This window comes from Bos mutus, chromosome 16, assembly GCF_027580195.1.
Source record: "Bos mutus isolate GX-2022 chromosome 16, NWIPB_WYAK_1.1, whole genome shotgun sequence".
Taxonomy (NCBI): Eukaryota; Metazoa; Chordata; class Mammalia; order Artiodactyla; family Bovidae; genus Bos; species Bos mutus.
This window is the reverse complement of record NC_091632.1, coordinates 22,221,139-22,237,114: the sequence shown is the minus strand read 5'-3', so window position 1 is coordinate 22,237,114 and position 15,976 is coordinate 22,221,139. Positions and strand designations below refer to the sequence as shown.

Below are 15,976 nucleotides of genomic sequence, written 5' to 3'. Positions count from 1 at the left end.
GTGGGTGGAGTGAGAAAACAGGAAGGCCAAGGGTAAACATTAAGAAAAGCACCAGAGGAAATTCCCTAGTTCCAGCAGTTTAGGAAGCTGTGCTTCTATTGCCGGGGGTGCAGCTTCGATCCCTGGTCAGGGAACTAAGATCCCATGTGCCTCCCAGCATGGTCAGAAAAGCAAGGCACCAGAAACAGGGGGATAGTAAAGTGGGCCCAGACAGAAAACACTCAGAAGGGTTGGAAGGAGATGAGGAGAGAGTCCTGTCACTGCAGGAAGCAAGGTCTTGTAGAGCGTCCAGAGAACATGGGAATTAAGAGCAGGGCTTGAAGGCCAGACTGCCTGAGTCAGCTGCTGGCTCTGCCTCTCGGTAGCTCTGTGAGCTCAGGCTGGTCTTAAACGCCCTGTGCTCTATCAGCCTGGAATGTTAATCGTACCCATCCTATAAGGTGGTGGTGAGGGTCCAAGAAGTGCCTGACACAGTGCTAAGGATTATATAAGAATTCACTGTAATTATTTGCCATGGGTGCCATGTCCATTATAACATTTGTTATAACTGTTAGATGCTGTGAGAGTCGGCAGAATGGAGGATTGAGAAGGCAGGAAATAACCAGTGACCTCAGAGAGAGCAGAGCCCATCCGGTCATTGTCACAGAAGCAGCTGCAGAGGGGGTAGAATGCAGCAGACCCCTGGAAGGGGGACCTGTAAGGGTAGTTTATTCTCACACTCAGAAAAACCTTTGCATGTGGGGACTTCCCTGGTGGTCCAGTGGCTAAGACTCTGAACTCCCAATGCAGGGGCCCAGGTTCGATCCCCAGTCTGGAAACTAGATTGCACAGACTGTGACTAAGACCCAGCACAGAGAAATAAATTTTAAAAATACTTATTTTTAAAAATGTGCTGGGATGAAGGGAAGGAGAAAGGGAATAATGGATTAGAGAAGAGGAACCAAGATTAAAAGAAGGGTAGTTTATTTCTCTCAGAGTAGGAAAGTCTTAAACACATTTCCATGCTGAAAGGACAGTGCCATTGGAGAAGAGATAAAGAGAGTGGAGAACCGACGCCTTTGATGGAAGATCTCAGCGGGGCTTGAAATAAAACCAAATGTAGGTAGAGTAGCTCTAGGAGACAGTAAGAAGCTGGGAGGAACACTCAGAAGGGGACACTGCTAAGCACAGAGGTGAGGAGGAGGAAAAGGGAGTCTGTGCAGACTGCCTTTATCTTTGGTGCCTTGCAAGCGAGGAGCAAGGACATCTGCCAAGAAAAAGGGGTCGTGGGGTAGAATTTAGAGCTTGAGGTGAAAAGTCAAGACTTGGAGCAGCCTCTGCAGGGACTTGGAAAACGAAGTAAGTCATGGCGGCTAGAACACTTTGGGGAGTCTTTTCCTCCTGAATTGAGAAACTGCAAGTTTGTACTAAAGCCACAGAGTCAGCAGCCTGGTGGAGAGAAGGAAATGCATGATTGTTTTAACCTAAGCCAGGAGATGGGGTAGTAAAAGGTTTAAGGGAGTCACGCAGTAAAGCTGCTGGTGAGGATAAAAAGCCAGCCACCTTTTCTCCTTTCAGAAGTCTTCTGTTATCCTTTACAAATGCAGACCTGATCACAGGACTTCGCAGTGAGATCCCATTTTACCTAAGACAGCACAAGTCAAGGATGATGGGAGGGCTCAGTGCTCAGGCCTCAATGGGGATGACATGTCTCCATCCCGTGAGAGCAGCACGTGTGTCATTCAGAGTCCCTGGAAGACTCACCAGCATGACTGAATTACAGCTGAGTCTTATTGATCCTACCCACAGAGGACCAGTCTAAGTGTGGCTTCTTCCCCGGGGACCCAGTGGCACACATCCAAAGATGAACACTGGGGTCTCAGAGAAAACCTTTTCCATGGCCAAATCCTGAGGACTTTCAAGATAGGAAAAAACTTTTCACAGCGAGTTCGTTTCTTATAGGACTGATTCCTGGATGTACGCCTTAAGGAACCTCTTTATTTTTATCTCCAACCCAAAATATCTCAGTTTTACACCTATCTGCATGTATACCGTCACCATCAAATGCAGAATCTCTAACAAGGCATAGTCAAAACAAGTCCTCAAGTGTTGATTAATCTGTTACTGCTTTCAAAATTCTATTGCTTCAGTTCAGTTCAGTCGCTCAGTCGTGTCTGACTCTTTGTGGCCCCATGGACTGCAGCACGCCAGGCCTCCCTGTCCATCACCAACTTCCGGAGTTTACTTAAACTCATGTCCATTGAGTCAGTGATGCTATCCAACCATCTCATCTTCTGTCGTCCCCTTCTCCTCCCGCCTTGAATCTTTCCCAGCATCTGGGTCTTTTCAAATGAGTCAGCTTTTCACATCAGGTGGCCGAAGTATTGGAGTTTTAGCTTCAACATCAGTCTATTGCTTGGTTGGATCTTAAATTGTATTCCCTGGACTTTTTAAAAAATCCCTGATCAGGTTAATTATAAGTAGACCACAGTAGAATTCACTAGTCTTAAGAGTGAGATTAGCCAGATATTAGCTAACTGGTAAAACCAGCACAAACCAGAGTAGCACAGCCCTTTGTAAACTTCAAGTGATGCAACAGAGTTTTCTCTTTTGCAGGTTGGATCAGATAGTAATTCATGTGGGAGCCTTGAGCTTGAAGGAGTCACAAGAACTGGTATGTATGTGGGTCCATCTGGGAGAGACCAGTTGAGGGACCTCCCTCTTTATGCTGGAGTTAAAGTCAGTATCACTTTTGCTAACTATTGGATGCTATGCTGGTGCATATAAGGTCTAGGACCTCAGGGAAGCCAGCACGGAGCTATGAAGAGAGCAGCCCAAGGTGATAACTGCTGTAGCAGAGCGTCAAATAGGAGACAGAGGCACCTATTCTATTGGGCAAAGTAAGGATGGGTATGGAGCTATCTGGCTTGCAGGTAAGGAACTTAACTTGAGCCAACCTCAGTTTTCTCTGGGAAGTGAAAGGCAAGACCATCTGCTGCGCCTAAAGGAGATGGAGTGAGTGTTCAGACATGAGAAGTGGTAAAAACTGAGAATGAATGCCTGGAGAATGGAAGAGAAAGTTTAGACAGAAGAAGCTTGCCCCCACCCGTGTTTATAGCAGCACTGTTCATGAGGTCGAGGCAACCTAGATGCCCGTGGATGGATGAATGGATAAAGAAAAGGTGGTATATAGTATATACATACAATGGAATATTATTCAATATTGAAGCAAATCCATCTTGTCACATGCTGCAGTATGGATGAACCTCCTTGAGGACATTGTGCTAAGTGAAGCACCCCAGTCACTAAAGGACAAATACTATATTATTCCTCTTATGTTATGAGGTATGCAAAGTAGTCAAATCCACGTGAACAGAAATTAGAATGGTGGTTACTGGGGACTAGTGGGAGGGGGAAAGAAGAGTCGTTTAATGGGAATAGAGTTTGTTGTCTGAGAAAAAGCAGCAGGCTATAAAACAAAGACATACATTTATTTGAGATCTTGTTTTAAATAGAAGTATAGTTGATTTACAGTGTTGTGGTAGTTTCTGGTATACAGCAAAGTGATGCAGTTTTATATATACACACATACAGAGATACACACACACGCACACACACACACATCTAGATGAAGCAGTTATTACCTTCAGAATTCTATCGTTTGGTTGAACCTTAAATTTTATTCCCTGGACATTTACTTAAATCCCTGATTGGATTAATTTCAAATAGACCTTGGTAGAACTTAGTAGTCTTGAGATTGAGGTTACTTAGGTGTTAGCTGACTGTCAAACGAGCACAAACTGCAGCCGTGCAGCCTGTCTGCGTCACTATAAACGTCGAGTGATGCAGCTGTGTGTTCTCTTTTGCAAATTGGATCAGACGTATATCTAAATACAAAGAATATCGATTCAGATTCTTTTTCGTTATAGATTACTACAAGTTCCCTGTGCCGTACAGTAGTCCTTGTTGCCTATCTATTTTGTGGGGAGTGGTATGTATCTGTTAACCCAGCATGGATGGACCTGGAGAATATCATACTAAGTGAAGTACGTCAAATTTGTATGTGGAATCTAAAAAAAATGATACCCAAATGAACTTATTTACAACACAGGAACAAACTCACAGACAATAGAAAACAAATTCATGGTTATTTGGGGTCTTAGAATTACAATTCAGGGAGCACAGATTCCAGCAGCCACCAGAACAGTGCCCCTCTGGGAACCAAAAGGCAGAAGTTTTTAAAGGGAAACAGAGAAATACACTTAGTTTCCATAAGTTATTTGCCAAGAGCTCTGATTGGGAGGTCTATATCTTTTTTTTTTTTTTGGTTACAATTTATTGACTGGTCAAATGTGTCTCAGATACACAGATGATACCACCCTAAGGGCAGAAAGCAAAGAGAAACTAAAGAGCCTCTTGATGAAGGTGAAAAAAGAGAGTGAAAAAGCTGACTTAAAACTCAACATTCAAAAAACTAGGATCATGGCATCCAGTCCCATCAGTTCATTGCAGTCGCTCAGTCATGTGTGACTCTTTGCGACCCCATGAATCACAGCATGCCAGGCCTCCCTGTCCATCACCAACTCCCGGAGTTCACCCAAACTCATGTCCATCAAGTCAGTGATGCCATCCAGCTATCTCATCCTCTGTCATCCCCTTCTCCTGCCTCCAATCCCTCCCAGCATCTGAGTCTTTTCCAATGAGTCAACTCTTCGCATGAGGTGGCCAAAATATTGGAGTTTCAGCTTTAACATCAGTCCTTCCAAAGAACACCCAGGACTGATTTCCTTTACTTCATGGCAAATAAATGGGGAAAAATAGAGACAGTGATAGACTGTATTTTCTTGGGCTCTAAAATCACTGCGGACAGTGACTTGCAACCAGGAAATTAAAAGATGCTTGCTCCTTGGAAGAAAAGCTATTACACACCTAGACAGCATATTAAAAAGCAGAGACATCACTTTGCAGACAAAGGTCCGTCTAGTCAAAGCTGTGGTTTTTCCAGTAGTCATGTATGGATGTGAGAGTTGGACCATAAAGAAGGCTGAGCACTGAAGAATTGATGCTTTCGAACTGTGGTCCTAGAGAAGACTCTTGAGAATCCCTTGGACAGCAAGGAGATCAAACCAGTCAATCCTAAAGGAAATCAACCCTGAATGTTCATTGGAAGGACTGTTGCTAAAGCTGAAGCTCCAACTCTTTAGTCACCCGATGCAAAAAGCCAATTCATTGGAAAAGACCCTGATGCTGGGAAAAATTGAAGACAGAAAGAGAAAGGGGTGACAGAGGATGAGATGATTGAATGCCATCATTGACTCGAATGGAGATAAGTCTGAGCAAACTCGGGGAGACAGTGAAGGACAGGGAAGCCTGCTGTGCTGCAGTCCATGAAGTCATAAGGAGTTGGACACGACTGAGTGACTAAACAAGTGTGTCTCACTTATTATCAGTAAAGGCACATTTCTGCACATTGCCCCAAGATGCCTTTCTTAACAGATAGCTGCTGCTGCTGCTTTTTTTTGTTTTTGTCAGCAGGGTCAGCACAGTTCACAGTTTAACAGGATGGAGCCCTAAGGTACAAAATAAAGTTCCTATTGACAACTCCTTCCACAGGTTTCAGATTTGCAGGATGAATAAGTTCTATAGATCTGTTTCTCAACAATGTGAATATATTTAGCAGAACTGAACTGTACACTTAAAAATAGTTAAGATTTTTTTTTAAACCTCACTGTGCAGCTTGTATAATCTTAGTTCCCCACCCAAAGATTGAATGCAGGCCATAGCAATGAAATCCTGGAATCCTAAGCATCAGGCCACCAGTGAATTCCCAGTGTTGCATTTTTCTAAGTCACAATTTTGAAAAATAAATTTAAAGTAATTAAATTTTTTTAAAAGGATTGCCCTAGTGGTGCTAAAAACCAACTAAAGTTGTACGTCTTCAGTTTGTCCCATCACCACTCAACACAGCTGTGGAAATTTTCTTCTAGGTACACTCTTCAGTTAGAACATAGGAACAAAAATGCAAAGAGTTACATTGCTTTGGGTTTAGAGGTGAGCAGGTTAGGTGGAGTAAAACTGTGGCGAGGGAGGAAGGAGTTAAAAGTTGCTAGCAGAAAAGTAAATGGTGATTTTGAAGCCTTTGTGAATGGAGTAAGTAAAGAAAGCCCAGAGGTATCGTAGACTGGACTGCTGTCAGTTAACTGTTGACTGAAAAAAATGTGCAGTCTAAAAGGCAAGAATTATATTTTAATCAGCGTCCTTAACTAAGGACTGGGGCCTGGGGTACAGCCACTCAGCTAGCTCTGAGGGACTGTTCCAAAGAGGCAAGGGAAGAATCTGCACATGTAGGAGTTTCTGGCTGAAAAAAACAAAAATAAACCACGTAGTTGAACATCAAAAGATTATGCTACTGCTAAGTCGCTTCAGTCGTGTCCGACTCTGTGCGACCCCATAGACGGCAGCCCACCAGGCTCCCCCGTCCCTGGGATTCTCCAGGCAAGAACACTGGAGTGGGTTGCCATTTCCTTCTCCAAAGCATGAAAGTGAAAAGTCAAAGTGAAGTTGCTTAGTCGTGTCCAACTCTTAGCGACCCCATGGACTGCAGCCCACCAGGCTCCTCTGTCCACGGGATTTTCCAGGCAAGAACACTGGAGTGGGTTGCCATTGCCTTCTCCAATGCATGAAACTGAAAAGTGAAAGTGAAGTCGCTCAGTCGTGTCCGACTCTAGCGATCCCATGGACTGCAGCCTACCAGGCTCCTCCGTCCATGGGATTTTCCAGGCAAAAGTACTGGAGTGGGGTGCCATTGCCTTCTCCCAAAAGACTATAGCTTATCACAAAAATACATTTCAAGTTAATTGCTTTAGTGCTTTTCTTTGTATGGGAAAGTGCATGCAGGCTTATCGAAACCGTTCCTTTGATATGCATGTTTTTCTCCATCCTGAGTTCTCCTCAGGGCACACTGACCTGGTGGCTGCAGCAGCTGATGGCAGTTTGGCCGAAACACTGTTTACTGAAATGGCAGAGACATTGTCCACGTAACTTTGATGCTTTAATTCCAGGGAGCACAATGACCCGATCTAACTCCAGCATCTTCTTGTGGGTTTTGTTTGATCGAGAAGGAAATGGCAACCCACTCCAGTGTTCTTGCCTGGAGAATCCCAGGGATGGGGGAGCCTGGTGGGCTGCCGTCCATGGGGTTGCACAGAGTCGGACACGACTGAAGCAACTTAGCAGCAGCAGCAGCATGAATGCAAAATCGCTTCAGTTGTGTCCGACTCTTTGCGACTCCGTGGACTGTAGCCTGCCAGACTTCCCTGTCCATGGGATTCTCCAGGCAAAAATACTTGAGTGGGTTGCCGGGCCCTCCTTCAGGGGAATCTTCCTGGCCCAGGGATCCAACCCATGTCTCCTGCGTCTCCTGCATTGACAGGTGGATTCTTTACCACCAGCGCCACCTGGGAAGCCCTTGTTTGATTCTATTTCCTGTTATTTGAATGAATTAATTAAGTTTTTATTTGTCTATTTATTTATTTTGGCCCTGATGTGGTATTTGGGATCTTAGTTCCCTTACTACAGATTGAACCCGTGCCCCCTGCAGTGGAAGCCCAGAGTCTTAACCATCGGACTGTTGGAGAAATGCCGATTAACTGAATTTAGAAATGGGATGCATACTGTATACTTGCAAAACTGCAATTCAACACTCTTAGGCAAGCCACAAGTGAAGGCATTACTAAATGATTGCTTAGTAAGCCTAGAATCTGAACTTGAAAACTTAATTTATTCTTTTTGATTTGTTGTTCCTACAGTCAGTCTTTCAAGTAAGGTAGTGTAGTGGAGGAAATCTTTTTTCTCCCCCTTCTCCTTTCAATTGCCGTTTTTTCCGATGGAAGAGGTGTTAGTTGCTCAGTCATGTCTGACTCTTTGAGACCCCATGGACTGTAGCCCACCAGGCTCCTCTGTCCATGAGATTCTCCAGGCAAGAACACTGGAGTGAGTGGCCATTCTCTTTTCCAGGGGATCTTCCCAACCCAGGGACCGAACCTGGGTCTCGTAAATTTTAAAATATTGTTATATCATGACATGAGAGCCAATGTTGTTCATTGGACTCAATACTAGAATAATATAAAGATAATCTTAGCATAAAGATTAATCCCCTGCCGTGGGATAATCTTGCCAAAGAGACAGTGATATTGGCATCTGCTTAGTCATAAGTCTCCACTGGATGATGCCTGAATGGGCCCTGCCATCAACTATCTATGAAGTGGTTTTTGTCCTTCCTTTCAGCTAAGGTTACCCTACTACTCTTGTCCTGAACAGTGTACTGAATGATTCAAATATATCTCATTTCAATCCTTTATTAATAAAATTCTGTCCAATGTCCTTGACTGGTCTTTAGACTGTATTCCAGTCTCTTTTTGACTCTTCTGCTTTACTTCTGCAGAAAGTTAATCACATCTATTAGATACAGATATCCATAGTTAATGTGATGCCCCTTTTAGGTAATGGGGCATGTTTCACACATCTACTGGGTACTGGGTACTTGCTATGTGTTCAGCACCATGACTGATCTGAACACAAGAGTCAATAAGATCTGACATCCTACCCTCAGGGAATTAACTCTAGTTGGAGACCAGTAACCATATGCAACTATCTTACAGTGTGGTAGGCTTAGGTACTCTACTTGAAATACATACAAAAAAAGTTATGAGGGCTCAGTGGGAAGAAATGTTCATTTTTGATGAGATAATGTGAGAAAACATCAGAAGAGTAGCACTCTATCTTCTGTGATGTGTATTATCTTTCTACTCAAACTTTCCCAACTGCCTTGCTGAAACCATTGTGGCATTTCAGGATGGCGTGAAGGGTACTCCGAAGAGCTCCAGTCCTTTATGTCTCAGTGCAGAAAGATTTCAGCAAGAGGCAAAATGATAGCTAAGAAGTGATTTATTCGAATAGGATGCTTGTGAGGCTTACACAAGAGAGTGGGCGAGAGATTACCGGGCTATAGTTTTATAATCAGAAGAGAAGTGGGGAGGGGGAGAAGACCTTCTTTGTCTTTCTTGAATAGATGTCATGCTTCCAACTTCAGTTCCTCCTTCAGGTTGGGCAGGGGAGTTTTTTTATCCCTTCATGGTCAAGCTAGGTACACAAATTATTGTTTTTCATGGGTGCAAAGAGTGTGTCCTAACAACTGAGCTCACTGGGCATGGCGTAGGTCTTACGATTGTTGTTATTCAGTTGCTCAGTCGTGTCCAGCTCTTTCCTACTGTTGCAATTGTTTTATTGTTTGGGTCATGTCTCATGCTTCTGCTGCAAAGCAAGCATGCTTGGTTTTGTGGACAAGCAAACCTGCTTTCTGGAGTAATCATTAACTTACAGAGGTCTCCCATTTTTTGTCTACGTATAATGCACTAGTGGCATTAACTATTTAATCACCTGCTTTGTCCCTTCTACCCTGTCCCTAACATTTCCAATCTGTAATATGAATTTTGAAATGTGACTGTTGTATCTTTGGAGAGGAAAGTCGGTGTTATCCAACGGGCTGAACGCTGGAAGAGCCGTGACATTTGCTAGTTTCTCTATCATGAACAGTTACAGTTTATCAAAACAAACTGCTCGTGTCTCCATAGCGAGTTTTTTTTTGTAGTGACAAAGCCTTGGAAGGTTCAAGTTAAATAACACAGCTCACCTCCTCCAAAGGTCTCTACTTTGCAACCTGGGATTTTCCTGGTAATGACATTATTAAATATGGCTAATTTCCCACTCTAGTGGTACATCAGCTGGCAAATTTGAAAAGTCTGTTGTTAACCTCTAGTATCTAAGTTAGAGGTGAATATAATAAATCTCTTAGGATAGTTGTGATATTGTGATTTATAACAAGAAATAGATTGAATTGGCCAAAAAAGCATTTGGTTTTTTCCATAAGATCTTATGTATTTGGTTTTTGTCCCATTTCTGGCACAGAGCCCCTAAAACCCTTAGAATTCCCAGAGATGAGAACAATAAAAGTGTCTCTTGTTATGTTAATGAGGTGATTTTTGGAAAGCACTTAAGGTTGGGAGCTGGTTGCCAAGAACACCAAGCCAGTGAATTAAGGGGTTGGAATTTTCATTCTCAGCTCTGTCCCTGCAGGGAGGGAAAGGGGCTGGAATTTGAACCAGTCACCAATGGCCAATGATATAACCAATAATGCGTATGTAGTAAAACCTCATTAAATACACCAAAGGATGGATTTCTAGTTTGGTGAACATGTAGAGATTTGGGGAGGATGTGGGAGACGTCCACTGGGAGACGATGTGGAAGTTTTGTGCCCTCCCCGCCCCTTGCCCTGTGCAACTCTTTGATCTGGCTGTTCCTGAGTCATATCCTACTTTATATATATATAAAGTAGACAGTGGTCTCCTCAGTCGTTTCTCTGAGTTCTGTGAGCCACCTTAGCAAATTATTTGATCTTTGGAGGGGGCATTGACACCTCCAGTCTACAGCCCATAGGTCAGGAGCACAGGATAACATGGCATTTGACGTGAGGGTGGTATTCTTGCCTGGAGAATCCCCGTGGACAGAGGTGGCTGGCGGGCTACAGTTCATGGGGTCACAAAGGGTTGGTCCTGAATGAGCAACTAAGCACAGGAGGCTGGTCTTATGGGACTGAGCCCTTAACTCGTGGAAGCTGACTCCATCTCCAGATAGACAGTGTCAGAGTTGACTTGAATTGTAGGAAACCCAGCTGGTGTTTGAGAATTGCTTGTTGGTGTGGAGAAACCCCCACACTCACCCACACTGGAATTGTGACCAGTGGTCTTTCTTCTTTTAAAGGCCCAACATGCAGCAGAAATAGGAGCCGACGGCATCGCTGTCATCGCACCTTTCTTTCTCAAGCCATGGAACAAAGGTAGGTAGATAGGTCTAAACACACAATGCCACACATGTTCCATTTCTTTATGCTGTCGTTCCAAATGCTTGTATTTAACTCATGAAAGTAAAGTCCTATGAACTGCCGTGAAGAGTCTCACGGCATGAGACTGCCATGGCATAGTTCTCCGGAATTTTCAGACTTCCTGGATCCACAGGAGAAAAGACTCCATCAAAGGACTTTGGCTCTTTTGCCAAGTAATCTGATTAGGTCATTCACCAAGCCTGGGGTCAACCTACAGGTGCCTGTGTTTGGGTCAGGTGTCCACTTCTTGTCCAATCCGTTGTGTAGAGTCAGAGTTACATGGCAAAGCGTGAGACCATTTTTCTCCAAAAAAAAAAAGAGGAATATAAGTGATGGGCATTTTGAGACTACATGTACTATTCAAGTGAGTCAGATGAACTGGAAAAAAGATTTCACAGAAATATCCATTGCTTTCAAAATATCAAGTTCTTGTTTTCTGTATGGAAACTATCTGTGGTTTCCAAGTGTACTGAGTCCTTTTAATTCTTTTGATTAGCAAAAATACAATACAAATGTAAAAGGATTAAAAACACAAGATGTTATTTGCATGCAGTTAAATAAATATTTATTGGTAGAGAGAAAATAGTTGTTAATATAGATAAATAATTTAAATATTACAATTCAGAAATTTAGAATGAATATTTTAAAAGTTTTTTAACATGGTTTTTCATTTTTCTTGCATAAATACTTTACATAAAAGACAAAAAAAATAATGCATAATTTTGTCAGAAATATTTATCATAGATAAAAAACATTTATCACAGCATTCAGATGAAGTACGTTGGATTCCTTTTCCCACTATTCAGTGGCATCCAAGTGTAAGCAGTCTTGCTGGATTTGTTTATCATAAATATCTATATAAACAGCAGTGAAATTGTTGTTGAAGCTCAAATTGGAGGATGTAGGAAACCCCAGTTCTTCAGTAAACCAAACTGAACTCTCTTCTGAAAAATATAAATTTCTCTCCAAAGGGGAAAAGTACCAAACTCTGGTTGAAATGTGCCATTACTTTCATGTCTTCCCATTTTGAGCAGATGTTGTTTTATCTTTTTGTTGTAGGATTTTCTCAATTACAACTTTATTCTGATGCTAATGCAAAGTCTTTACTATTCACTGATCACACTTAGCCTGCTGGGTAAGAGGAAGAGGATCCTGTTTGATGGGCTCCTGGTTTTTGTAAGAGTATTTCATGACTTCTCTTAGTATGTGGGAAGATTTGCACCAGTTTTTTGTTAGTATTTTAGTATAGTAGGAAAGTGAACCTCTTATTTTGGCCCTTCTGGAGAGAGGAAAACAAAACTTTGCATGAAGTGAATTGCAATAGCAATCTCAGAGATAGTAAGCATGGTCAAGAATTTTCAGCCTCTGAAATAGATGGTTGCATGTCACTCGGTGGCTCGTTTTTCCCTGGGGAAAGGCAGTTTTACACCTGTTCACACCATGACTTTTCCTGCTGTTCTTTCAGATGTCCTAATTAATTTCCTAAAAGAAGTGGCTGCTGCTGCCCCTGCATTGCCGTTTTACTACTATCACATCCCTGCCTTGACCGGGGTGAAGAGTAAGTACTGCCTCTTTCCACGTTTCCCCCCCTTTAGCCCTCACGTTGTACCCTATTTCACTAAGAAACTCCCACACTCCATCCCATCCCACCCCACCCCATGTCACAAAAGCACAAGACTGTTGACTGAGATAGTTCCAACTGCTCCAAAATAAGTCACTCATCAAAACTAAGGCAGCCTGGGACTGCCCTGGTGGTCCAGTGGTTGAGAATCTGCCTTCTAAAGCAGGGGACGTGGGTTCTGTCCCTTTTAGGGAATTAAGATCCAACATGCCACTAGGCAGCTAAGCCCATGCACTGCAACTAGAGTCTGGGAGCCGCAATACCCAGCACGGCTGGGGGAGAATAAAATGTCCATCCTTATCAGTCATCTGCACTACCTTAAATGGAATATTTTAAGTATGAAAGACATGTTGGCCCCTAGGCACTTCTAGCAGACGCCTTGTGTCTATGTCACACACCCCTCCTTCTTACATGGGAAGATACAGCCAGCAAACCCCACTAGGACAGTCGGCTTTGTACCCTACCGCATACTCGGTGCCTGGCACACAGGAAGGTACTCTGATCTCTTCTCACTTTTCTTCTAGCTTTTCTGTCATCATTATCGTACTTCTCCAGCGTGAAGACTGTTACAGTAGATGAAATTTCTTAGGAGGCTATTTTTAAAATTCTGCTCCTTTTAACTTCCTTAAAAGAAAACACTGAGGTTGCGCTTTATAAATATCCATCTATTGTTCAAGGAACAGAAGATTTAGATCTATAATTTGACAAGTACAGACGAACGAGGAGGCAAGGGCAAGTGATTATGTTCAATCTGCAGCCAGTTGCAGCTGAGAGCAGCTCCTGGCAGCTCCGTGCAGATGTATGGGGCTAGATGGGGTGTCCTCTGATACTTCCCAGGGGTGTACAGGTGAACAAGATGTTTATTGCTTTGAACAGTTCGTGCTGAGGAACTGTTGGATGGGATTCAGGATAAGATCCCCAGCTTCCAAGGGCTGAAATTCAGTGACACGGATCTCTTAGACTTCGGGCAGTGTGTGGATCAGAATCGCCAGCGACAGTTTGCTTTCCTTTTTGGAGTGGATGAGGTAAGTCACCTCCTGGCATGTCCCAGCTGGTTAGTTTCCCTCCCAAACAATTGATGTAGCTGCTTATACAGTAGCAACTCCTCTTCTTTTTCATCATAGTAATTATGTTCTTTGTTTCTGTTTTTTTTTATTTTAAATTTTTATTTGCTATTTATACCTCAATAAAACTGATAAAAGTCTATCATAGCCTCATGATGAGGTTTTTGCCATAATCTGTTAGAAGCAAGTTATTGGTCCCACCCACTCTCAGGGAAAGGGACATATTTAGGGGGTAACAGTAACAAATGGAGATCATGTAGGCCATCTTAGAATTCTGTCCATTATAATGAAATAACTCAATAGGTTACTGAACAGTATTTGTATTATTGGCTAACAGCAATTTGGATGTCACTCTCTAGCATGGGGAACTAGGGTAATGGGCAGAAAACTGCTTTATGTGACTATTCCTTGCAAACACTGCACACATTTATTGATAAAAGTTATAAGAATATATAGTAAAAAAAGCTGTCATTAAGCAGAAGTTGAATGTAATTATGTAGAGTATGTTCAATGATGTTTATATTTTACAAAGTATATATTTTTATCTGTCAAAACATAATGGAAGAAAATCTTTGTTTCTGATCAGCAACTGTTAAGTGCTCTGGTGATGGGAGCAACTGGAGCGGTGGGCAGGTAAGCAGGACTCAGTTTTCCCCAGTGATTATAACTGTAAAATCCGCCCCCCACCCCGCCCCAGGGCCATTTGTCACCTGAGTAGTTGTATTTCTTGCATGTAAACCTTTTCTAAGAGAAGTTGCCCTTCTTTGCCACATTCTCAGTGAAAATGAATTAAGTAGGGCTTAGCACTTTGGTGGGCTTCCCTGGTAGCTCAGATGGTAAAGAAGCTCTAACTCTACCAACAGTATCTTAGACTAATCACTGGATTCTTAGAGTAACCAGCAAGGCAGGAGATTCTTGAAATTCAGAACAAGAATGTTTTCCCAGTTTCTCATACAGTAACTCAGATCAGAGAAGTTTTATCTTGTTGTACTGGGAACAGCAAGTTCTTACCTCCTCCTCCTCTAATGCAGGAGACCTGGGTTTGATTCCTGCGTTGGGAAGATCCCCTGGAGAAGGGAATGGCAACCCACTCCAGTATTCTTGCCTGGAGAATTCCTTGGAAAGAGGACCTGGCGGGCTGCAGTCCATGGGGTCGTAAAGAGGCGGACATGACTGAAGGACTAACCTTCACGTAACACTTTGTTAGTGACTCAGTCGTTGTTTTACGAAGCAGCTGTTGCAGTTAGAGGTGAGGCACACAAGCTGAAAGTGTGCATAGAACTTCTTTGTCAGAAATTACTTGGTTACAAATAACAGAAAACTCTTCAAACTAGCTTATGTGAAAGAAGGTAAGTTATTGTAAAATACTGAGAAATTTCATACACCCCAAGGGGAGGGAGTGCAGTGAGGTCTCAGAGAAGATGAGAACCCAAAACTGCAAAGCTCTCAACTGCAGACTGTTCTCCATCTGTGGTCTTTGGACGTATCTCTATCTCCCTTCTCTCCAGACGGGCTTTCTCTGCTTCAGCATGTGTGTGGCCAGTCATGGTGCCTGATTGGGGCATCTCAGGCTGTCACTAGATAGCACTGCCAAGTCAGATGTCCACCTAAAGCCCAATCAGTTGCAACTGGGAGGGCAGAATCATGTGGCCCGATGTCTACTCAGCAAAAGGCCCTGGGACATTCAATTGAGCATGTCCACTGCACATGTTAACCTAATTCATTAGAAATGTGCCTGCAAGCAGATTGAACTATTTCTATTAACTGAAAGTGTATTTTTCCCCCTGTGGGAAAAGTACAGGGGAAGCAAAGTGAAAACTCATAGTATATCTTGGTGAGCATGCCTTTGATGAAGAGTAGTTGAGTTGGATAATCTTAATGGCTCATTCATCGAGCCAGGATGCCTGAAACAACCATTGTCACACAGGCCATTTATACTGAGGAAGCCTGAATGCCTGGATCTGCTGACCATGGAAGTTCTTTTTAGACTTTTTTTTTTTTCTGACCTTCATACTAGGCATTTTTATTCTGTCAACATAATCTGAAGGCAAAGTACATTTGGTTACAGTTCATTTCTTCTTAATCATGATCAACATTCCAAGACCCCTGAGACCTTCATGTAACATATTGTGAACTCCGGTGTTTCACGTCTGCAAGTAACTTACCTCAGCAATTATATTTTATTCTTCCCTATTTTATTACTGGGAGAAAATATGAACTTCACAGTCTTGGAATCCCTTGTATGGACTCCAGGGACTACATGTTTGAAGTACCAACAATATGCTGTTCCCAGTACAAAAAGATAAAACCCTTCTCTGATCCTGAGTTACTGTATGAGAAGCTGGGAAAACATCCTTGTTCTGAATTTCAAGA

The 15,976-nt window shown here is 42.8% G+C and overlaps 1 protein-coding gene across 2 annotated transcripts in view; it reads left to right on the top strand.

Annotated features, from left to right (window-relative positions):
- Positions 1 to 15,976, top strand: part of NPL (N-acetylneuraminate pyruvate lyase) — a 42,855-nt gene that overhangs the window by 13,343 nt on the left and 13,536 nt on the right. For both annotated transcript variants that reach the window (XM_070384831.1, XM_070384830.1), the window contains 5 exons: positions 2,596 to 2,653; positions 10,798 to 10,873; positions 12,384 to 12,476; positions 13,416 to 13,564; positions 14,190 to 14,236. In XM_070384831.1, coding sequence (XP_070240932.1) covers positions 2,596 to 2,653; positions 10,798 to 10,873; positions 12,384 to 12,476; positions 13,416 to 13,564; positions 14,190 to 14,236 — 423 coding nt within the window. The remainder of the gene's footprint in view (positions 1 to 2,595; positions 2,654 to 10,797; positions 10,874 to 12,383; positions 12,477 to 13,415; positions 13,565 to 14,189; positions 14,237 to 15,976) is intronic.